The sequence below is a fragment of the Balearica regulorum genome, chromosome 2 (assembly GCF_011004875.1).
Source record: "Balearica regulorum gibbericeps isolate bBalReg1 chromosome 2, bBalReg1.pri, whole genome shotgun sequence".
In the NCBI taxonomy this organism is placed as follows: Eukaryota; Metazoa; Chordata; class Aves; order Gruiformes; family Gruidae; genus Balearica; species Balearica regulorum.
The window spans coordinates 36522158-36547797 of record NC_046185.1 but is presented as its reverse complement, the minus strand read 5'-3'; the positions used below and the strand labels follow the sequence as shown (position 1 = coordinate 36547797).

At 41.2% G+C, this 25640-nt stretch overlaps 1 protein-coding gene across 1 annotated transcript; it reads right to left on the bottom strand.

Moving 5' to 3' along the window:
- Nucleotides 1-2852: 2852 nt before the first annotated feature.
- TRAM1 (translocation associated membrane protein 1) lies at nucleotides 2853-24494 on the bottom strand. The gene is made up of 11 exons (XM_075743916.1): nucleotides 24197-24494; nucleotides 20902-20965; nucleotides 20200-20321; nucleotides 19880-19996; nucleotides 18953-19011; nucleotides 18469-18553; nucleotides 14682-14752; nucleotides 14492-14596; nucleotides 13734-13877; nucleotides 12626-12786; nucleotides 2853-9323 (listed from the first exon to the last, which is right to left on the bottom strand). Exons 1-11 carry the CDS (start codon nucleotides 24317-24319, stop codon nucleotides 9250-9252), a joined length of 1125 nt encoding a protein of 374 aa, XP_075600031.1. The 5' UTR covers nucleotides 24320-24494; the 3' UTR covers nucleotides 2853-9249.
- Nucleotides 24495-25640: the final 1146 nt, after the last annotated feature.

Genomic DNA, 25640 nt, shown 5'->3' with positions numbered 1-25640 from the left:
ATGCTATGAACAAAATTTAAATACCAGTGCCAAGAATTAGAATGATTTACATCATTCTCTCCAGGGTGGGGCACACTCTATCCTCTGTTCAGTTAGAGGCTCCTAATATCCCCCATGCTGCTGAGCTGCGTTTATCACTATAAATTATAAGGTTTCCATTTCAGATCTCAAGTTCTTGAAGCAGGGCAGGCTTGGTGGTGGGGAAATGAGGGTACATATTCAAGTCCTGAGGGAATCAACTGCTTCCAGCACAACCACAACTCCTGGCTCCTGCTGCATTCCTGCAGGTCTCAGCGCAGCCGTTCGTCTCAAAAGCGATAGCCAGAGCAAGAGGCGAGTGCTTGCCGCCATACCTTCTCAGTGTAAGCACTGCAAGTCTTGCCCCCCTTTTTCAAATGCGTTTCCATAGATGTGGAGCCACACAAATCGACTTTTTGCACGTCTGTCTCAGAGGTCAGCGTGGCAAGACTGAGCTGGTGATCAGGTCAGTCAGACGCTCAACCTGTCGCCAGCAATTCAATGAATTACAAATCAAGACACATCCACAGCTCGTAACAGGATTCAGCTACTTTGCCATCTCTTACCAGGACTACCCAAATCCAGACGTTCAGGAAAATTTTGCCCAGACTCCACTAAAGTCCTAAGACATTCCTGAAGGAGAGCCATATTTCTTATTATTCTTCCAGGGCTAGATTGCCCTGCACCGCAATGCTTTCCAGCAGCTAGAGCAATCCTACTGGGGCCCAGAACAGCTAAAGCCAGCGCATGATTTTTTTTTATTTTTTATTTCCTGGGCAGACTAGGGTAGTATTACCCCAAAGACAACAACAAAAATTAGTGTATCACACACCATTTTCCAGTGTCATCCCAAAACTTTCTTCTGTATAAAAGGGACCATATACTAAAGGAACAAGGCATTTCCTTATTATTGAAGACAAAAATATATAAATCTAATTTTAATTTAGATTTTCTGAGAAGTTGCTTTAGCTGCTGCAGGCAAAGTTTTCATATGGCTTTTGTAGCATCTGAAGGGAGATGTCCACAAGCAACACTCCCACAGAATAAGGCTTTCCTATTGACAGAGAAGAGCTGACATTTCTTTTCAGTGCAGGAAACAAGTTTATAAGCTCCTCTAACAATTAACTTTGTTTCAAAAGCATAAAAAAATTGGTGGAAATACAGAGAACAAGTTTTCTGTACTTCCCCCTGCCACAAGGATTAAGCAAAGAAATCAGCATCTGCCACCACACCGTGTACTTGCCTACCCAACTGGACACAGCCAGTAGATACAATCCAGAGGTTTACTTTCCTTCCTCAACACTGTTTTTAATCCAGTATGTTGCACTTTTGGGTTAAGATAAAGCTTTAATACTGGAGCACTACATCCTACTGTCTCAACCAGAAGCGAGGAAGTAGCTTCTGGCCAAGGAAGGACACGTTCCTAGCCTTGCAGAATACAGTATGGGTTTTATTATTGTGTCACCACCAAGATCCAAAACTACAAGGAGTTGTGTCTAATTTAATTCAATGCTCTGTCTTCTGAGTGACAGCAGAGATACTACTTAAAAGGAAACAAATAATTTTTGCTGAAAGTACAGCAAAAACATGGGCCTCTGGATAGGTTTTGGCTGGCTACCAGACACCCAAATTCAAAGCCAGCTGACACAGCCTGTGGTGGCCTCTAGTGGCTGTTTTTCCCGCATCCCAAAGCCACCACATCTCTTGGCTGGTAGGACTGCAGCTGCTCCGCCGCCCATCAGCGTTTGCCAGATCATTCTGAAAGCAGCAGCAGGGTGAGATGGTGGTTTCGAGAGGTGCAGCAGGGGAAGGATAAGGCAGGACTTGTCACAGTTGTCCTAGACGCCAGCTGCGTATCAGGATCTGCCCATCCTCACCAGCTGTGGTTGAGTTAGTCACCTGACAGGTACACCCACTGGTAAGGTAGCTCTGGTTCTTGGAATTACGTGTTTTTCCATTGCTTTTCAAACACTATTTCTTTTTAAGCTATGTTGTCTAACAGTGAAGCCAAGAACCAGATGTGTCTTCACGGAAGACTCATCTTCACTTAACATTTTCTTTCAATTAATTTCAGGATTTACAAGTGACCAGTGCAGGTTTTAAGAATGATTCAGTAGTACAAAGGCAACAAAAACTGATGTATCTTGAGGTGAACTGAATACCTTGTAGTCAACCCCTCTGCCACAGAGCAAATCTAATCCATGGGAAGGTAATTTGTGGCAAGAGTTTCCTAAAAACAGTCTAACTTTCCCTACCTTGGTGAGAGTCCTCAGTTTCCTATCACCTTGCCTAGATCACTAATGGATCAGCATCGAGCTTCAGTTTCAGATAGGATGAAATTTTACTCTTCCGTATCAGTGAAGCTGAAGTCTACAAAGGCTTTAAAACTTGCTTAGCTGAAGAGAGCAGAGACCCTTGAATTAGAATAGCGAGCTCCCAGGCCACACCAGGCACTGCCCAGTGCAGTTTGTGGTGTTCTCTAAGTTCGTGGTTACCCTCTCAAGCTTGAAGGTGCTATTTTTGAAAGATACAAACCGCTGCACAAGCATTACAGCAAACAAGCCCCACCTTCCCAAGAGGGAGGACCAATGCAGTTTCTCAAGTTGACACAAGGTGAGAAACTGAGAATTCCTGACAATTTTGTGCCCACTCCAGCCCGAGTTACTAGGCATTACTCTTCAGCTTAAGGAGGTTTCCTGGCTCTGTGTCCATCAGTTCAAGTGAATATCCCCAAACAGAACTATTTGCCTTTGACCAGTATCTCCCTGCTACTGATGCTGCGGAACTGTAAGCAAGGCCAGATTCCATTTTTGTAACAGACTATTCGAGCACAGTTTTAATTTGATACTCTTTATTATGATATCCAGGAAAACAATAACAAGGTGATTGTTTATTACAGCTTCCACAGACTGGAGCTCCAGGCCTAATTGTCCTGGGTACACACACACTCGCGCGCACACACACACACGCACAAAAGACAACCCTTGCCACAAAGAACTTACAATCTAAATAAACAAAACAAAGATAATGATTAATCAAGAAACAAAGAGGAGGAATCACCTGCGTGAGAACACAGGATAGTCTTGCCTTGGCTTCTAGTCTGGAGTTCAAGAGTTGAAATTCCTACCCTGTTACAGTTTTCTTATCACCATGGGCTGAATTTTTATCTGTTAATTACAATGCAAGATACATTGTTCAACATTTATAACCAATATAAGGAGACACAAAGCTTAAGTTCTAGACCATAATTTGTCAAGCTGTATACAGCAAAGCTACAGTCTAGAGATTCAGAGATCTTAAGTGCCCAGTTTCCTAAATGAGAAAGGCAGTAACAGAGAACTGCAATATGGGAAACAAAACCATCCAGGAATACCAGTTTCTGCTAAACCAGTCAAGACTTACCAATATATTTTTTCACTTCAGTATATCAAATTGCCTAATACTCTCGCGTTTGGAATGAAGAAGTGACAACGCTGTTATGCTGCATGACAATGCCTGACCTTTAAATGTTAACCACAATAAATAAGGAGAAAAAATGAATACTGAAAAGCTATCAAATTATAAAGCTACACTTTAGCTGCTCTGATTCTGCAAAAAATTTCAGATACATAAAGAAGAAAAAGGAGTTGTCATTTCTGGCACTCACATCACAGATTTGCCATCCTTGAGGTGGATAAAAGAAAGTATTTGCGGAAATCTAAAATAGAAGTGACAGGACACAGAGATCAAGTGTATTGGATTCAAAACTAGGTAGCATGTTTTATTTTTTTTTAAACCTGAAATAAGAGTTGCTGCCTTTTGTCTTGTCAACATCAAAAGAACTTCTCTGAAAGGCAGAAAGAAGCCTACTGCAGCTGCAGCCCAGCACTCCTCACCCATTGTGAGCCCAAGTGGAACCGAGGGCTGTAGATGGCAACAGCAGTTCTGTTTCACCGACCAAAGGCACTTGCTATCTGGATGTGAGCTATATCCAAACACTGTAGTGCAGTCCAAGACGTATTGTAACATATTCACATCCTAAAGAGTTTCAGTTCCCATTAAGTGGGTTCTGATGACACCTGGCATACTGACGCACTTATTTCTTGCATGTCTGATCCAGAAACGCTCCGGCACTGCTTCTATTTTAGTTCTGAAGAGCATAGAATCATAGAATGGTTTGGATTGGAAGGGACCTTAAAGATCATCTAGTTCCAACCCCCCTCCTGTGGGCAGGGACACCCTCAACTAGACCGCATTGCGCAAAGCCTCATCCAACCTGGTCTTAAACACTTCCAGGGATGGGGCATCCACAGCCTCTCTGGGCAACCTGTTCCAGTGCCTCACCACTCTCACAGTAAAGAATTTCTTTCTAACATCTAATCTGAATCGACCAAAGCATACCAAGTTCCTTAATGTGTACAGAACAAGGCTTATCGGATCCTAATCGAAGTAGTTCAGGGAGCAATGAGAAGAGGGGATATCCACCAGGCATCCACCACAACAACCTAGAGTACAGAAAAACCCAACCATAGGCTAATCCAGTGCTCTAAAGATAATGCACAACTAACAATGTGAGAAATTCAAATATGATGAACAGACAATAACTGACATCGGTCCTTCGCAGAGTATTATTCTTTTTAAAGGATGTCCTCTATATTTTCACCAAGCCTTAATTTTGTAAGACATTCTTAGACCCTGCTCAAGAAGTAACCCAAGTGTTTGCATACCAAGACGACTGTTACTACAGCCTCCAGGCATTACACCACAGCCCCCTGGAATGCAGTATCTGCCTGTGGGCTCTCATCAGCCTGTAAATGTTAAAAATATCACGACTGTGTCTACTTTGTGTTCAAGTCCCTTCAATACTGACATTTTCTGCAGAGCACAATTAGGACAGCAATGACCAGCACTGCATAGGGATCCTACTGAAGTTGCCAGTCTCCATCTTCCACAATACACCAAACCAAAGATGGAACCAAACCAAGTATGATCTAGGAATCAGCTAGCGAACTTGTTGAAAACAGGAAAACAAAGTGAGAGAAACTGAACAACCTTCCCCTCTGCCCCCATACCTGGACATGCATACAGAGCAATTCTTGCAAAAATCTGAGGAAGGCCTACTTCGATACATAAACGGTTCATGGAGAAAAAAAAAAGATTCCCACACCAAATAAAGCAAAGAAGCTGTAGTTTCCTGGCTGTTAAGAAAAGTAGCCTTGTTTTTTTGATCCAAGAAAAGCTAAATTTTCAGAATTCCTATTTCTACACTGCCAGGATCACCTTGCACTGCTTGGAAACCCCAAAACTATGTCAGACAAAATGTATCTCAGTACAGTACAGCTTACTGAGTATTCCCCCTTCCCCCACAATAGCTGACAAAATTCCATTAACACATAAACAGCTTGGCACGTAGGAGTTACCAGACAGACCAGCTCCCTTCTGGTATTGATGACTGGAAGCCTTTCAATGAGATCTCCCAACTCATACTGTGATCTAGTGTAATTTTCAACCAAAGGCACAGTTGAAAGGGGCAGCTGCCTTAGAGCTCAATTCACCTTCTCCCTTTTCTTCTTGCTTATATATAAATACTTGAGTACCTCCAGGATTACTATCAGTCAACTACCCAGCGGAAAAGCAACTAAGCAAACAAGACAGTTTTCAAGCCACACCAGCTCCCTCGTTTAACTCACTGTGTAACTAGAAAGGCTTGTGCTAGACAAGTCAAGGGACAGAACCCCAATTTTGGCAGCAACCTACATTACTTTCAGCTTACCATGACCAGGAAAATGCTCCCTTCCCTTTAATACCACGTTTTGTCTCCCAAAAAAACCACCTTGGGTGCAGTTAGTCAGAAATCTGCAAAGAGCAAAAGGTCTGCAGATGTGCATTAGCCCTTTTTACAGAAGTCTGAGTCCTTGTACCAACGTACCACACCGCTTATTACAATTCTAGGTAATATAACTCCATAAACACAACTAACATTTTCAAGGAAAAAATTATAAAATGCTTACCAATAACTACTGATTTTCCAAATGCATTATCTCAATATACTTAATTTACTTTCAGCATATTCTAACATCAGCAGAAATAACCTATGCATTTTACCTGCAGAGCAAATCCCTTAATCATTCCTAAGTCTGGGCATTGGATCACCCAAAAAGCAGTATTTCCAAAGAGCCATGTTCCTAATTCACAAAGGAGAAATCAATCTTTGCAAGTAGTCAAGAGGAGAAAGTGTCCAGATTAATTTCAGCTGCTCTGCATTCCTTGTTTGTACTTTGAAGTTACAGATAATTACTTAGTAAAAGTAAAATACTGGTTTTGATAGTAGATTCTGGCACATAAACCAAACATACATTGGGGGGAAGGCTTGAAATCATCTGTTGTAAGTCTTGGAAAGTTCTGACAAGACGGCGTAGGGAGGAGAGGGGTAAAGAAAAATGCCAAACCCAAACAACCCCTATCCACAGTCTCTATGAATTACTCAATTCAAATCCATCTACATGGACAAAGACTTCTCTTTGTGGGACCTGGTAATTGACCAGGATAAATTACTACAGCCTAAGCAAAAGTTATTTTATTAGGCACAGGAATATAATAATGAGTTCTTCAGTCATTTCCATTTATAATTTTCCTGATTCCGTAATTAAGAAAACATGATTAGACAACTAATCTTCCAGCTTACTGAATCTCAGCCTACAAACAAAGAGCCAAAATGCGGTAACATTTGAAAATCAGGTTTAAGCAATTCAAGAGAGGTTATCCAGGCAAACAATAACCTTATGCCAGAACAAGTAACATCAAACTGGAAATAGAAGTCTCAAAATCTTCTAAATTTATGGGGGTTTCCACTCCAAGGTAGAAAATTAAAAATTATTGCTTTTGCCTCATCCAAAATGATAAATATGTATTTTTAGTTATGACAAGAGACAACCAAAACTGGCTTTCAATACTCTATCCAAATTCTAGAACAACTGAAATTATTCTCTATTACTTGGCAGAAAGCAACAACTCCTATAAGGCAAGGAAGAAGATTAAGACATTGTGGAAACAAAAGTGCTTTTTAAAAAAGTCCAAAGACCAAGAACATCCATAAGGCCAAAAGGAGACAAAAAGTAATGTCAGAATTAACAGGCAAGAATATACTCTTTTGAAGTTTTTGGAAGTGAAACTGAAATTTACATTTCAAGACTACTATGCCAAAGAATGAGGTTTACAAGAAACAGTTTGCCTTAGGGAAACAACTATTACAAGCCTCAGACTCCAGTAAGTTTTAAAGATCTCAAGAAGTACCTTAAACGCTCCTTTCATAATTTGTTCCTCCACCCTGTGTGTTTTTGACAGCCCCAGGACAGATATCACAGCAAACTGCTTTAGAATCAAAAGTATTAGACTAGAAAACTTTAAAAATTTGCCCCTTTGGGTTTAAGGTACAACCTGAGAGCAAGGCACACAGAATCTATGACGGTCTCTTTAGAAACAACACATGTGAAACATGATTTTGTGCAGCTAGTATTTAATGTATGCAACTCCCTCAAAATTTCTGAGTTCAAATTTTCCAGTTTCATGGTCAGATCAGATAGATTCACAGTTTCACCACTTGAGTTTTACTTCTTCAAATCAAGATATGGCATAGCTACTTCCACTGAAGCAGACTGGGCATATTCCAGGGCACGCTGCCCTAGAGTAGTCAAGTTAAGCGAGTCCTAGTCTGTCAAGTCCACTTCAGGAGCTGTGAAGCAAGTACTTGGGAACTGTGACTGAAATTAGCTGAAACGTAGAATAAATTATACTGCAATAACTCTAAATAGCACTAAATGATTGAAGAATGGATAGTTACTTGCAGTCAAGCTTTTGTACTAGAAACATTTATTCTGTGTAGTAAGCAACCAAACTTTAGAAGATACAGAATACAGATTTATTATTTTGTTGAGTATAAACTCAACTATAGTAACAGTTTTTAATTAAAACTATTTTATTTATCAGCTTGATTGCTCATAATTACTCCTCTCAATCAATAAGCTATCCAATACTTGGGTTAACTTGAAAGACTAATTTAGCAACTTCTTAAGACTCAATTAAATCTCTAACTCATTCTCTCAATTGAAATGGGCTGAATTACACCCATTACAAAAGGGTACAGAGGAAACATTAACTGCGTATTAAACTGGAAAATTAACTGGACAAAGCTTCACATTTAATACAATTATGAAAGACAGTTGTAGCAAAGGGCACAATAAATCAATTTTAAGAAGTTGTAGCTTTTAAATATTTTTTCATAAAAATATATATAGGAGAAATCAACCTACTTCCTAACAGAGGAGAAACAAAGCAAAGCGGTCAGAATAAAGGAATGTTTCTCATAACTTGATCCATTTATCTAACAAATTCCCTCTTCATGGAGCATTAAATGCCTCCTAAAACAATCACAACAACACATTGTAAGAACCTCCACCCTCTAAAATCAGACAGACAAGTTTTCAAAGAAGGTCCAACACACACTAATTCTCCAAGACACATACACTTTAAAAGCACAGACAGGAGTTAACAGTGCTACTCAAATCAACTCTTTCTATGACCATACACGCTCCCTTCTAATTTTCAAGTGCTAAAACTATATCTCAAGAAGGTTTTTTGTTCCTTGTAAGAGATTTCTAACCAACAAACAATAAGACTCTGCAACATTTCCAATTAGTTCAGTTTTGTTTTAATGATATGGGGCAATTCTTAGAGCAGACATCGTGTAGCTAGTAACTACAAAATGAAGAGGTTTACTGGTGTGGTCTCGAAATCCCAATTTGAACTGTAAATTTGAATCAAGGTAATTAACTGAAAAGCCAGAGTATCTGAAAATGCATATTAAGTTTTTACTTCAATTTTGCAATACTTCTTGAAGAACTTGGAAAAAGTTGGTAGAACAGTATATCTCACCAAGATTACAAAAACTGGAAGGAAATATGTTGCAACAGTGATCCTCATTAAGTGAAGTTATTTCATCACAATAAATGTTTAAAAAAGTGTCAATGTTATTTAAAAAGTGTTGTATTCCCCCCCCCAAAATATTTGAAGACAGATAAACCTTTTTCCTTAGTCAAAATGGCTTTTAAAAAAAGTTTCTCAAAACAACAGCAATAATCAAAAAACATGAATTGTAATTTCTTTAATCCATAACATCTCTAGTGCTGAAGGGCCATCCATGTAAAAAGCAGATTCTTTGGGGACATTAGTCATTTAACTTAATAAAACCCAGTTTTACGAGGATTTATCCTTCCTGCTACGAGGCGAGTCTGCTCCATTTGAGGTCACTGTTCCATTTATTCCATTTTCTAGAAAAAAGAAGAAAACATTTTTCAAATATGATGAGATGCTTTGTATTTTATTACATTTTAGTAGGTCTTATACAAACAGTCTTTTAATTTCTTTTTTGATGCATCTTCTTTGTTAAACCTCATCATTATCATTCATAATGCAACAGTATAATGAAGTTTTTACAAATTACAAAATTTAAAGTTTACTATGATAAAAGTCCAGTTTCCTGACATGGCTGGACACTGAAATGTGTGTGTTATATTCACCTAGACCGATAATCAAGACCAGCTATAATATTTCATAAGATATTCTCTTAAAAAGTAAAATACTCAACCTGTAAGATGAGATTGTCCTGTGAAATTTTGGAGAGACACAGAGTATATACACAATTCCCTGTTAGAGGTCTTTATCCCACCTTTTTCATATTTTAATTCTTGCTAAAATTACACTCCTTCACTTACCTTTACAAGCTTTTCATGTATACAGGAAATCTTTATATACACATACAATTTTTAAGTGTACGTACTTTAACATATAGAAATCATTTATGTATTGATTAAGGTATTTACACAGATAAGATGGACAGAAGTAAAACACTAGTTAGATCTGAGATGAGTACATGTACATGGAAAGAGTTCGAGCACAAGACCAGGCACCTATCTAAGAATGTAAAGCAAGAACATGTTACCAGCTGCAACTCTACTTCTGTCCCACTTCTGAGCCAACTTAAAGGTCTCAAGAGTTTTAATCTGCATAGGTGCCACAGTCACTATTTGATTGTGAAGGTTTGCCCTAGAACAATGACCCACAGTCTATGGATTTATAATGCACACAACTTCTAGTAAAATGGAGCAACATGATACCACTGTGAATTAAAAGTATCCCCTTTATGAAGTGTCACCACAACCCAAGGAAGCAGAGATGCTGCCTGACAGTAACCATATTTATAAAACAGACTGAACAGCAGAGTGCATAGCCAGCTATAATGCTTGCTGCCCAACATCTCTCCTCCGGTATCGTTCTGGCTTCAAGCAACCATTGTGGGTTTTTTGTATGAATGACTTGTTAAATTAACGTTTTCCATCTTCAGATGTGCTGCAGATAACCAGAGTGTGGCCAGTCCACAAAAACAACTGTTGATCTCCCTCTCTCCCCCATTACACCCAAATGCTCCCATTTATGCAAACAAGCAACTAAAAGAAAATAATAAAATCAGAAACATACATGAGAATGAGACCAGACACAGGCCCAATTAGTTACATAGGAACAGACAAAGGCTATCCAACATATTTGGTTGTAAACACCAACACCATTTTAGGCCCACATAAGATGGTCTTTGGATACTTTTCAAAAAGTTTGTGTTCTTCTTAAATCAAGAAGCTTACAAACAATAGGCTAGATTCAAGCCAGCTAACTGAAATCATATTTTGTTAAACACTTAAGTCAAAGCAAGTGTAAGTAAAACAAGCAGCAGGAATCAGCATGTGCCTGGGTACCCCACCAACACCACCAGCAGGATTTTTCTACTACCATTTCTTGCTTTTGACAGTCTAAAATTAACACATTTCATTGTACCCTGGCTCCCAAAAAGCCATCCAACCACAAAAAAGGGGGAAAAAAAGAGACTGTTTTAAACTGTTTAATTGCATATATTACCTTTTCGAAAACACTGCCTTGCTGCATCCTGTCCAAGTGTTCTGAACAGATAACATTACAGGAATCTTCAAAACAGAAGAATCTGAAACAATCCTAACCTTATAGATTTTAATGTTCTTTTCTTTCCCTTTAAAATAAGCTGTAGAATTCCCCAGTCTTTAAAGACAGGCATAGCTCAATTATTTTGTGAATATAACCACAATTCCAATTAAAGGCCTTTTTCACTATTTGTTTACCACTCGCAAGTCTCCACTGAAGCTAGGTGAAAACCAGCAAATTCACAAAGTTACATGAATTAAATAATTTAAGGTATTTTTAAAAGCTGCTACATTTTTGACTCACTGATTAAAATGCCATTTAAGTTTATGGTTTAAAAATATTTGTCATTAATTACAAGGGCATGCAGCGATCGGACAAGGGGTCATGGCCTTAAGCTGAAGGAGGATAAATTTAGATTAGATGTTAGGAAGGACTTCTCTATTGTGAGAGTGGTGAGGCACTGGAACAGGTTGCCCAGAGACACTGTGGATGCCCCATCCCTGGAAGTGTTCAAGGCCAGGTTGGATGGGGCTTTGGGCAACCTGGTCTAGTGGAGGGTGTCCCTGCCTATGGCAGGGGAGTTGAAACTAGATGATCTTTGAGGTCCCTTCCAACCCAAACCATTCTAAGGTTCTATAATTCCACAAAAACCATAGTAAGACACAATGAACATGAAGTTCTGATTAAGAAGGGACACCCACACAGGAAACTACCTTCACTCAATTAAAAAAAAAAAATCCAACTGGATTTTCTGATGAAAACAAAAAAACTCAACACACAAAAGCCAAGTTGTGCTAATTACAACTCATCAAAACGGAGTACAGAAATACTCTAAAGCACATTGTTTTAGTAGAAAAGAATCTTGGGGGGGGGGGGGGGAAGCACTGAATTGATCTCTGACCACAAATCTCAGTTCTCAGTGCAAATGGTCTTCACATAAATTACATTCATCGCATCACAAAGTGGAATAGATTGGCAATACACAATTGGTAGTAAAGGATCATGCTGAAATTAGCTTTTGAAATTATGTGAGCAGTTTCAATAGAGTGCAGAAGTTATTCAAGCTAACAATTAAATACACAGAAGTTTAACTGTTGGTACAACAGAAATACTGAGGTGTGGGGATTACTTTTTTTTAAAATGGAGCACATAATTTTCCTTGGAGGAAGAAAGCATTCAGTTCATCTTTCATGTCCTTTCCATAAAAAAGAGCGTGACATAATCAAGAAGTCAAACCTGGAGTTATTAGTTCATTTCCAAATGCTTCTACACAGGTTGAGACTAGTAAGTAGTTATCACCACCCCTTAAAAGAAGTATCAAAATTCTGTTTTTAGTAAAAACAGTTCAATATAAGCCTCTTTACTGGATTATCCAACCATTTCCTTGTCCTAAAACCACAGAGTTTAGTGGCAATGAAAAACAAGCTTGAAATTAATTGCAAGAAAAAACCAGAACTGATTCCACAACAATATTCACCAATACTGTTTCTGTAACTGAGTCATCTATCTCACTTGCAAGTGAAACATTTTATGTTTCTTTAGCAGTTATATTAACAAAAAGGGTCTCCGTTACCTAAAGTTGTTTTTGAGAAGTCAAGACAACAGGAAAACTGAAAATACAAACCTCTTTCTTTTCTGGAGGTCTTTCCTTTAGCTGTTATGAACTTCTTTTTCACTGACTGAGGCTGAGAAGAAGAATGCTCTCTCCACCTCCGAAGCTGGAAATTAATGAACTTCCACATCATAAATGCCTGAGTCATGCAGATGGAGGCCAGCACACTGATTCTAGAAACAAAACGCAGGTAAAGATTTATCAGTAAGTTCACATTGTTATTCAGAGGAAAAGTAGACCACCACCTCAGATTGTTTTTTTGTATGTCATAAACTGCCTTTTTACTCAGGTTCCTCAAACACATTAGAGTGATTCCTCCTGGATAACATGAACTTGTAAAAGTTTGGAGTTTAGGTGGGGGTTTTTTTGTGACTTTCCCCCCAAGTAACATCCATCTTCTAAGCCATGCAAGAGTTAGCTCATGTAGGGCAACTGGGCTTAGCACAGATGAACAAAACTAGATACACAGTGAAGTCTTTGCTCCTCCATCAAAACTGTGAAGCACTACATTCCTTTCCTGCTTTCTCCTTTCCTAGCATTACTCTCAAGATATGAGGTAGTAACAGCTGAAAATGGTAAGAGAGTCTTGTAGTTCTGCGTATCAATTCTGCAGGGTAATGCTGACATTGTCAATGTTTTAATAACTTCCTTTTCTGGATTTAATTCATAAAAAGGCCAGCTGCATCACATAGCAGCAATAGCAGCCATAATAAAGGCAGAGAAAGAGGTAGGAATCTTCAACCAGGACCAAAGATGCTCTGGGCATAATGCCTTGACGTCTATAGACAAATTCGCTGCAATTATATCTAGAATTCAATTCACTAACTCCAAAACATTTGAAAGTAGTCTCGTAATTGGATATTCCTTTTAATTCTGTTTCTTCTGACAGAAAAACCCATGAGTAACCAGTTACAGATTTCTCAGCTGTAGACTGTCGATTCTTCAATTCGTTTCACTCTGCCTTACAAGTTTGTTACAGAAGCTATTCCTATTGATCCCATCAGTTGCATGAAAACACATAACCATTCAGAATTACTAGCATTAATACCATACAATTTATATTGCATATTTAACACAGGTTTACAGCTTGTACTTAAGAACTGTTCCAAGTTTACTATACCTAACAGCCAGGATATTAAAGTTTCCAGTACTGAAATTCAGCTGCTGATCTTCTGCTCTTGCCAGTCCAAAGCCAAAAGTGAGGACTGAGAGAATCAAGGTGAGAAGCCTTCCCAAAACAAAAAGAACTGCCCACAGTGAAAATCTACAAAGAAAACCACCACAAACACTAAGTGAATTTTCCATTCACAATACAAGTACTCACAATGCAAATGTTTACTCCTTAACATCTGAATTCACTTAAGAACTTACCTAAATGTATTGTTTTGCACCCATTCTAAACTAGTCTTGTATTGCTAGTACTCACAGAAGACAAAAAGCAAGAAAAGCCCTGCATCGCAATCTTTTTCTTTCTTTTTTCTTTTTTACACAAACCGAAAGTATGCTCAGAAAACTAATTTCAACTCAATGGAAAGTGCTTTCCATTACTATTAGAACATAAGCATATTATTAGTTCCTATAGAACTGGCTGGATTAACAACCTATGCTATTCCTTTCTCTACATTTTTTTTTTTTTAAATATTAGTACATAGCGTAAGATTTTATTTCACTTTATACCACTACTAACATTTACTCAAATAGGCAAATAAGGTAAAAAAATAGTTGGTTTAGAGATATAAATACTAAAACTACTCTCCAGCGCTGTGGCCTCTAAGGAAACACTGTCTGAACTTCCTTGTAATTTTGGTTTCTGGTTAGTTAAATGCACAAGGCTTTGAGACAGAAATCACATGAATTTTAAAGATAAAGACTACTTACCCTTTCTGGTATCTTTCATCACTGAAGTAGAAAAGACGGGATATATGGAAAAGAAATTCAACGAAGTAATGCAATACCAGAAGAACAAGTCCAAGATGGGTCAGACTATCAAAACAAATAAAACATTCAGGTATTTTTTTAGATGCTTAAGACAGAGAATGAAACCAGCAAAAGTTTACAGTTGACTTACTTCAGGAGATAAGCTCCAGCAATATGAAAGAGATAAAGTCCGATGTAGACAATCTGGCGAAAGATATCTTCCTATTAGGAAAAAAAAAGTAATTAAGCATTATACACAGTGTTATACATTACTGTACAATGCTATATATTATTACAAACTATTCCCTAGCCTTGGAAATTCTTCTTGGTGTATCAGCTACCTTAAGGTGGCCTGTTCTGGCACTGAATTACTCAGCCTAGATCATCGAATTACACACACAACTCATTGCTTACTTACCAATAGTATTCAGTATCTTAGACACATACTATTGTGAGAAAACACATCAAACATCAAAAGGATGCTTTTTAAAAGGGCCCGTTTTTATCTGATATGACTACCGTGAATTTGTACTAGCTATTACAATACTTATTTGGTAAGTATTACTGTATCATCACATAACTCCCTATAGTTGCATGTGTTTGCTGTCCAGAGTCTGTCAGATTGCTACAGAAATAAAATAACAATCTATGAACCAAAATGAAAAGGTTGACATCTATTTTAAAAATTCAAGATCATCTGAGATTCTGGCACACCGTTGCTGGCAAATACAAAGAATAATGTTATTAACCAGTCATACTAAGCTACATGGTCACACTTCAAGATAGGTTTTAGCCAGCCCCATTCAATTGAACACTTCATAGAGACAAAATAATAAAGAGGAAGAGACATGAATTAAAGCATACACGCACAGCACATGGAAAGCAGAAGGTGCCGCCTATGAACAGAAAATCACTGAAGTATGCTAGGTCACAACAAAAATCTGTCTTGAAGTGGTATGCAGAGTATATTCAGCTGTGCTTAAGAAACTCCTACTTTTTGGAAAGATTCCCAAAACTTCAAGCAAGGGGCTTCAACTTTGTCTTGTATACATGTAATTAAAAAAACAGGCCTAAAAATTTAATCTTGTAAGATCTATGCTATGTTATGAAATACTTCATCTCAAAGCCAACAAAAGCACAGAATCAAACACTTGTGACAAAAGCAAACCACACACATACACAAAGCGTGAGAAAACAGATAGACAAAGACCTACTCTAAGAGATCTGAAAGAAGACCAAAACAAAAAAAAAAAAAAAAAAAGAGTGCTTTCAGACAAATTAAGAGAATAGTCAGTACAAATGCTCAGTTTCTCCAAGTACTACCAGGACGAGCCTTTTGCACTTTACCTCCAGAACTGATGTAACATTTAAACAGCCCATACTGCCTGCTTGGACAAACTGTAAGAGACCAAAGGCCTACTGGAATAATGCAGATGCAGGTACACACTACTATACAGAAAGCTGAGTTAAGAACTTCTCTTGCCTATGTCAGCAGTACAGACAAGTAGACCTGAGAGAAGGTAAGATGGCAGAGGTTAAACTGAGGTGAAGGAAATATCAACTATGAACTTGCTAAAACAAATAAACTATCACTCTTAAAACTTAATATAAAAGACAGAGGCCAAAATTCCAAGCAGTGACTCAGTAAAACACTACTAATCAATATACAGCACTTCCGCCACTTGTGACAGCTTTCTCGCAGTTACATTAAAAAATCTCCACACTTGGATATGAAGTCAAATTCAAGAGATTACCACTAGCACAATACAGGAACATCAGCTGCAGTCTATCTGCAAAACATCATTGTTTATACTGCATCTGATCAACATGAAAAGAAAGCACCTCATTACAATTTTCCTAAGCTGCTCCTAGGCTCTTGAACAAAGACCTATGGTTACATAACACGCGTGTTTCATTTTCTTCAATAAAGCAGAACTCCGGCAGCAGAGAGACAGTCTAGTCGCAGAGCAACAACAGCATCACAGAATGGTTCGGGTTGGGACGGACCTTAAAGATCACCTAGTTCCAACGCCCCTACCATGGGCAGGGACACCCTCCACTAGACCAGGTTGCCCAAAGCCCCATCCAGCCTGGCCTTGAACACTTCCAGGGAGGGGGCATCCACAACTTCTCTGGGCAACTTGTTCCTGCCTCTAACCACCCTCACAGTAACAAATTTCTTCCTATCTGATCTAAATCTACCCTCTTTCAGATTAAAATCATTGTCCCTTGTCCTGTCACTACAGGCCTTGATAAAAAGTCTTTCTCCATCCTTCTTATAAGCTCCCTTCAAATACTGAGAGGCTACAATAAGGTCTTCCCAGAGCCTTCTCTTCTCCAGGCTGAACAACCCCAACTCTTTCAGCCTGTCCTCACAGGAGACATGTTGCATCCCTCTAACCATTTTTGTGGCCCTCCTCTGATCCTGCTCCAACAGGTCCATGTCTTTCCTGTGCTATGGACACCAGAGCTGGATGCAGTACTCCAGGTAGGGTCTCACGAAAGTGGAGCAGAGGGGAAGAATCACCTCCCTCAACTTACTGGCCATGCTTCTTTTTATGCAGCCCAGGATATGGTTGGCTTTCTGGGCTGCAAGTGCACATTGATGGCTCATGTCCAATTTTTCATTCCCCCATACCCTCCAAGTCCCTTTCTGCAGGGCTGCTCTCAATCCATTCATCCTCAGCCTGCATTGATATTGGGGATTCCCATGACTCATGTGCAGGACCTTGCACTTGGCCTTGTTGAACTTCATGAGGTTTGCATGGGCTCACTCCTCAAGCCTGTCAAGATCCCTCTGGATGACATCTCTTCCCTCAAGCAAATCAACCACACCATTCAGCTTGGTGTCATGGGCAAACTTGCTGAGGGTGCACTCAATCCCACTGTCTATTTCATTGATGAAGATATTAAATAGCATTGGGTCCCACCACAAACCCTTGAAGAACACCACTCTTTACTGGTTTCCACTTGGACGCTAAGCGAGACTGTAACTCTCTGGAAGCCATCAGCCAACCAGTTCCTTATCCATCTAACAGCTCATCCATCAAATACATCTCTCCAATTTAGAAGTAAGAATGCTGTGGGAGACCATATCAAAAGCCTTACAGAAGTTCAGGTAGATGACATCAGTAGCTCTTCCCTCATCCACAGATGCAGTCATTCCACCATAGAAGGCCACTAATTAGTCAAGCAAGATTTGCCCTGGGTGAAGCGATGCTGACAAGTTTAAAACATAAAAGTTTCAAAAGGAAACTGCATATGCAAAATGAGCCTGAGCAAAAACATGCAAAGAGGCTACTTAAATTGGTCCAGCAAGGCAAAAAGTGTGCTACAAAAATATCTACAGTAAACTCAGTGTTTTGAGAACTCCCAACAGAGAAAACTCTTAGGGGGAAAAGGATGCTGTTAAAAAATGAGCATTGAAAAAATTCAATATGCAACTAACCAGAACTTCTGCTGAGGACAGTGGTATTTAGATCAAATCCCAGAGTTTAATATTCCTTGGATTTATTGAATTATTCACTGCTTATATTCTACACCTGTATCATGATTCATGAAGCAATTGTAGATTTCAATGAGACTATTCAGACTACTAATTACAAGAAACAAAAAAAAAGCTTGAAAAGAAAATCCCACATTCATTTTCTCAAGGGAATATTGTTTTAGTAGATGAGAAACACTAGTAATTTCTATTTACACAACAGGTATCAAGTGATTTTACTGCTGTTAGAGATACAGGATTTAACTGAAAAGAAAAAACCTACCTTCTCACATGGACACTGGAGCACCAAAAATTCCAACAGGAAAAATGGGTAACACAAATAAGAACAGGGTAGAAAATCTAGGGTAACACATTACTCTGGAATCCAAAAGAAATTAACTATTCCACTGTTCGAGTCACTTTGGAGTTCTTTCGATTTACATTTTGAACTTACTTTTTTAGTTTTCTGGAAGTACAATTCTGGAAAAGCATGAAACCAGTATGCCAACTGTAAGATGTAGAAAAACTTCATTTGAAACCTGTACAATACAGCAAAAATTGAAGAATATTACTTTTCATTAATGAACTTAAAACACTTCAGAAGCTTTCTAGTGAACACATTTAATCACTGTCTCTAAAGAAAGAAAAATATCGATCCTTCAAGCCTGCCAACTCAAAAGATTTTTTTTAAAAAACAGAATCATTAAGATAAATAAAGCTTGCAAAAACTTATTTTTTTAAATAATAGCCTACAGAAAGAGAACTCTGTAGGCTACAAATTGACAGAGAATAAAGATCCTCCATAAATATGAGCAAAAATACATGAGTGACTAATGCAGTTTTACAGACTACTTATTCTGCACAGATTGTACATGACACTCCCTAAGTGTAAAACACTCCCTCCTCTCCCCAACAATCCTCTAAGGAAGAGGCCTTACGGAATCAGAGTGTGCGGATAGTCCCTCCACAGAGAGGTTGGATCTGATATATAGTTCTCCTAAAAAAAACCAAAACAAACAAAAACCCCAATGAACCTTCAAAATACGCTACTTCCTAGTCAGAAATAATGAATGAACATACATACACGTATGTATTTATCTATATGCACGTGTGTACACACAAAAACACACACAGATCTACACACACAAGTAAAAGCTGCAGAGCAACAGATTTCCTTTCACAAACAAACCAACCCTCAAAACCAAAAGACAGCTGCACTGGCTTAGAAAAATGAAAAGCAACCAAACAAACCAAGCGTTCATTCGAGATACTATCCTTATGAGATGAGATTATTTCAGCATCACTACAGCCATAAGTCTTCCCTTGAAAATTGCTGACAAGCTTTGAGCTTAAATAAGGGAAGTGTTTTCAGGATCCATTATGTTAAGGGGAAAAAAAAAAAAAGCCCATACTCTTCCCCTTTTTTTAAATTGAGCTTATACACATACAGCCACTAGCAAAGAGCATGTCATCTGAAAGCACACTCACTTGAGCCTACAGCAATCTGTCCATACACCTATTCCCTAGGCTGCCAAAATGCTATGTATGACACTTTTTAAACATTTATTTTACGCTAATAAGCCAACACAGAAAAACTACAGAGAATAAAGTACCATAATAGTTTAAAAATTTTACCATATTCAGTTGACAGTAAATCAATTTAACTCAGACCGAGCAACAGTAACACTGTTGGACTTTATACTCAGTGATGACTACAACCTACACAGAATCCCTAAAATTCTCCCCGATTTAATATTAGAAATCAGCTAAAACCAGAAAAATAAGCCAAAAACTTATTTATCATCATCATCACGAGTGAACTTATTGACATCTCATAATACAAACACAAGAGAAATTATACTTACAGAGACAAGAATACTTGTTCCCCAAACACAGGAGAGAAGGTAGAATGCACTAAGTTGCCCAGATTCATTGAATTTGCTATGCTTTGTTTTTGAAAAGTGCATTTTCCTGTTAATTTTCTGAAATGAAAGTCCATTGTTATTTATATGTTGTAGTACTTAACATTTACCCGTTAATTGCACTAGAACATCTAAAAGTTTCAATGTATGTTGTAACAGTTAAAAGCTTTAACGCAAAAGTTTACTTTTAAGTTAATAGTCTTACAGTCTAATTAAAACCTGAACAATTATCTTGATGAAAGGAATTAATATTTTGTACTTACATCCAGTATGTACTCCTGAATTATAGCATGTATGATTATTGCTACAAGCATGTAAAAGAAAATCGTAGCCAAGTCTTTGATGCCATAGTGATAGAGAGAGATTGTTTCTGCAGACTGTTCTTCTGAAAGACAGACAGAGTTAACGGTTAAGCACCAATACAGTTTAGTGGCTAATCAGAAAGTGAAATCTTTCAGACAGAAGTAGTTTGTAGTCAGCTGAACAAATGTAAGTCAAATTAAACTGCCATCATGAGCTAGGTCACTAGATTGTTTACAGTCATCTTCCTCATCACATCACAAACTAAATTTGATTCTGGAAAGATGTACTATAAAACCAAAAACTTAAGTGCACTTAGGAAGCTTACCCAAATGCACTGAAAGGGGACTATAAAAGTATGTTGAACTATCACCCCACTTTGACTAGTAAAGATTGTCGCTTGCAAAACCAGTGTAAGTATTAATGTGAACTTATCTGCCAGTCAGATGGTGTTTTAGAGCTAATGATGAATCCAGCAGAACAGAAACACTATCCCTATTTTAATTCATTAAAATTGAGTTTTACTAAAAACAAAGTGAAGTCCTTGAAAATTCCTTATTATCTATTCAAATTGACAAATTCACTTACCCTCAGTCTAGAAAGTATGGTATACTAATAACATCCAAATACACTCTCTCATAGCTAACCTCCTGCAAGATACCTACCTGTGGCAGGAATGGTAACATTATACTGAAGTGTAACAAAAATGACAGCTGCTTTTGCTGTAATCTGAAAGAGAAAAAACAAAAGTGCTGTAAATTCTCACTGAAATAAACTATATCAAACTGAAAACATTTGCCATAGTTTTAGCACCCTTCCCCAGCATGTTTGTCTCCTCCTGTAAAACTGATCAACTCACATCATCACACCACTTCACCTCACTTTCCAAAGGCAGAACACATGGCATGATCTCTATAGGATTGTTTACAGAATACCCAATCTCCTGAATGAAACATCCTCAAAAACACTACTTACTAATAGTCTTTTCTACAACATTAAAATGAAAACACATGCGCTGCAATTCTTTCTCTAGTCCATACTGTACTATTACATTAACAGAATGTACAATGTCATGTAAACCCTAGACCACGATGCATGCAGCAACGTCTGAGAATAAACTTCATTTAAAACTACTTTTTAATTTGACAGCATTTGAAGGCTGATATAATAGTCATAGATCTGTGGTTGATCTGGAAAACGTGGACAGGAAAGGAGAAAAGGCATAAGGAAGCAGAACCATTGCAGGCCAGGTGCATGCCAACTCAATACAATCAGCATTCTTTTGACCCTGGGGATCCTTTGGCAAGAAGCGTAAAACAAATTAAATTTAGCAGTAGTGATACTACCCCTTTATGACTGACAGTAAGAAAAAGCAGCATGAATGAAAGAGAGGAGGGGAAAAAAAAGGTTGTTGTAAAGGCTTGTTTTTGAGGGGGGTGGGATAGTGGTGGTGGTACTATAAAACCCCCAATAAATAAGCAGGAGCACAAGTTCTTATCTGTCAATAAGCATAAAGTATTTTCAACTTTAACACATCTTTGTTGAATCCAACATAAATCAACATGTCTTAACAGAGAGGGAAAAATAACCATGCTTTACAATATTTATGATCTGATCATTTCTCATTGCTGCGAAAACCCAGCATCCTTGTTGCATTTATAGGATCAACAAAACCAAAAATAAACCAACCCAAAACCCAAACTCCTTTATGAATCTTGGAAGGATACTCTGAGTATCAGAAGATAATGATTAGGTTACTACCAGCATTTATTATCATTCATAAGAAACAAAATTTATTTTTAAAACTAGTGCTTTGTAAACAAGCCCTAGATTTTCTAGGAATCACTGAATATACAGTGGACTGTCCACTCCATGTAACTTCAGGGAATTCAACTAGTTTGCCTGAATCAGTGAAGCTGCCTAGGGCTCCCTATTCATCAATGGAGACTTGAGAGAACAATTAAAAACATTAGTCAATTCTGAACTGCCCTTTGAAGGGGCAGCTATTCACAAAGTCCTATTTCAGTTGTACAAGTCAGGCAGCACAAACACCTTACCATACAAACATTAACCACAGCAACTCATTTCCAAGACCTATATCAAAGCATTTAAAAATTGCAACGATCTTCTCAGCCATACCACATCTGTGCCAATAAAGGCATATGGCCCTTCCATGCTGGGGCAAACAACTCCCTGGATTAAAAAAAACCTGGAAACAAAAGACTTCAGTACATCCAGTCCCTCCAAAACCTGGAAATGCCCCATACCTGGAAGTGTTTAAGACCAGGTTGGATGGGGCTTTGGGCAACCTGCCCTGGTGGAGGGTGTCCCTGCCCATGGCAGGGGAGTTGGAACTAGATGCTCTTTGAGGTCCCTTCCAACCCAAACCATTCTGATTCTAGAACTTCCAACCCTACCAGCAATACTGTAAATACAGTACGCCAGTAGTAGACATAAAAGGTAATGTTTTAAGTCCATCTCCTTAACCTCAATCCCCAGAAAACCACCATATAAGGACTGTGTTGGTGATTTTTGATAGTAGACCCAAACATAACAGCTTTCCTTGGTCTGCCCTGTTTTGTCTTTCCATATATTTATTTTTTCCTAATCCCACTGGCCTTTAATGCTAAGCAGTAATAACAGCTGGGCAAAATTATTCTGAAAAACATCCATATAATAAAAAAGGCCACAACTCTAAACAAACGCCTAGAATACTGAAAAGCTAGAAACATTTAGCCAACAAAAACTGCAGTGTCTAACTTTGATGGGACAGAACTGGGAACATTTTGGAAGTCAGACAGGTAAACTACCTTCTCCGTTCTCTCAGAAGGTGACCGAGAACAGCCAGAAAGGCACACTTTAGATCAGCAGCCAAGCTCAAGGTTTTGTTGTCCCCACGCACCCCTGCACCAGAGTTCACTAACTTTTCATGTAATTTAGAAAAAGCGTCAATTACTCCATCCGCCACGGGGGCCCAAGCACATCGCTTGGCCTGCAAACGCGCCCGAGCAGCGGGGCCGGCCCTCAGTCAGTCCCGAGGCCGAGCTCCCCCCGACCGCCGTCACGCCCGGCCGCAGCCGGCTCCATCTCCAACGAGGGGTGACTTCGGTACCAGCCGAGACAGCCGGATCAAACCCCCCGCCCCGGCTGACGGTTCCTCCATCCGCTCTTATCCCCGTGAGGGGCTCCGCGGGGTGCTGAGGGGAACCCGCTTCGCGCCACGGCGAGGGCCGCGCGCACGAGCGGTGGCTGTATGTACACGTCACCGTTTGTTTCCCTTCCCCGCCGCGCGGCCTGACGGGAGCCGTAGTGCCGGCGGGGCCGCGCACACAAAGAGCGGGGGATCGCCTGTCGCGGCCGGGCCGCACACTCCTCCCCCGGCCGCCGCGCTCCGACTGCCACGTAACCCCGCCGCCCGCAGGAACTCCCCGCCGCCGCGGGAGGAAGCGCGCCTCCCCTCTCCCCGTCCCCTCACGGCGGCGCCGTGCTGCGGGGGGCGGGGGGCACGGTCTCCCCTCGCAGACGGCGAGTGGAGACGGGAGCCTGGTCCTGGCAGCAGCCGCGGGCTGCGCCTCTCCGTGCCGAGACAGGGAAGAGGGCGTTCCCGGAGGGGCCGGGCCCGGGGAAGCGAGGATGAGGCGCGGGGAGGGCGCCCGCGTTGGCTCCTCCGGCCGTGCGGCGGGGCGGGGGTCGGCCCCTCTTCCCCACGCAGAGCGGGGCCGGGAGGGCCGGGGGCCGCTCGGCCCGGGGAGGGCGTGGGCTGGTGGGCAGGTGCGCCGGGAGGTGCCCGCTCTGGCTGAGGGGCAGCCGCAACGACCCGCCGCCCACCCGCCCAGCCTCCCCCGGCGCATCGGGACCGCCGCGCCCTTCCCGCCCAGCGCCGAGAGCCGCCCCCCCCCCCGGGCGGAGAGGGAGAAGCGGGACGAAGCCCCCGGGGCGAGGGCGCTAGTGCCGCCTCACCTCGAACATGAGCCCCAAGAGGAAGACCATGGCCATGCAGGACACGATGTCCGCATGGTTCTGCACGATGAACTCGTGGCTCAGCACCGGCGGGTTCTTGTTGCTCTTCTTGCGGATCGCCATGGCGGGCAGGGAGCTGGGCGCCGCCGCCGCCTCCCCGCTGCCAGCACAGCTCCTCTCGCCGCGGCCAGGAAGAGGCGGAGGGGGAGGAGGCGGCCGCGCAGCCGAGGAATGGCAGCCGCTGCTTCGCTTCACCCCGCCCCGGCCGCAGGGAGCAGCCCCGGCCGCCGCCAGCAGCGCCCCTGCCGGCTGGCGGGGCACCTCCCGCCCGGCCGCCCGCCCCCGGGGGCGGTGAGGGGCAGCGCCCGGCAGTTCAAACCGACCAACGGCGGCGCGCCCGGTGCCTCCCGCCCGCGGGAGGCCGCCCAGGGTGGCGCCGCGGCGAGGCGGGTTAGCGGAGCTGAGCTGTGCCGCGTCGGGCAGCGGTGCTGCGTGCCCGGCACCGTCGGCCGGCTACTCGCTGGCGGTAGCCCGCAGCCCGCGTTGGGCACCGGCTCAGCTCCCCAATTCCACCGAGGCAGCGGCGTGGGCCCCGCCGGGGGCGTGGAAGGGGCGGACGCGCTCCGGGGCAAGCGGGGCCCGCGCCCTCCCGGGCAGCGGCCGGTCAGAGCAGGCTGCCCCCGCCGCGGTGTGTGCCCGCAGAACCGGGCCAAACTCCCGGCTCCCCCTCTCCGCCGCCATCCGAGTTCACCTCTGATTTCTTTCTCCTCCCCCTGGCTGAGTTTTATCGTCAGACCTCCGCCAGCTGGAAGTTGGGCATCCGAAGGATGCAATTAGGCAGCCGCGCTCACTGGGTTCGTTATGGTTACTACGGCTGAGGCGCAGCCGCAAGGTACAGCTTTCACTGTGCTGGCAGCTCCTACCATCCATCCCATCTGCCTACATTATACTGTATCGCCAGAAATAACACACCTTATCCAAGTAACAGTTACAAGGAATCCAGTGACAAGAAAACAGAAGGGAAGAAAAGCTAACCGGGAAGTATAGAAGAAAGAGACATTAAAAGGGAGGCTAGATGTGGATTAAAACCCCAACCCAGTCATAGCTGTTAGCAGGTTAAAATCCATGAATGAAGACTGAGAAATCAACACTGATGCAGGAAACATCCAGGCTGAATTGAGCTGTCCTTCAACCCCCCAAATTCATACTATTATTTATCAAAGCTTCTGGCTGATGAATACTCCCAATGGATATACAGAGAGAAGAAAGATCAGGAAAAGGAGTAATTAATGGCTGAAGTTTAGCATTGTCAGAATGGCTTTTGCTGCCAGGAGCTACCGAACACAGGGTAAGAGGTTAAGATCCAGCCATTTGGTGCAGCTTTGCCTTCCCAGAATGGAGACTGTGCACCAAATACATGGTATGAACGGGTTTTACTAGGTTG

Coding starts and splice junctions, on each gene's coding strand:
- TRAM1 (XM_075743916.1), bottom strand. CDS start 24,319: ATGGCGATCCGCAAGAAGAGCAACAAGAACCCGCCGGTGCTGAGCCAC. Junction 20,322..20,901: donor TGTTACCATTCCTGCCACAG/GTAGGTATCTTG, acceptor TCTGTCTTTCAG/AAGAACAGTCTGCAGAAACA. Junction 19,997..20,199: donor TTCAGGAGTACATACTGGAT/GTAAGTACAAAA, acceptor CTTTCATTTCAG/AAAATTAACAGGAAAATGCA.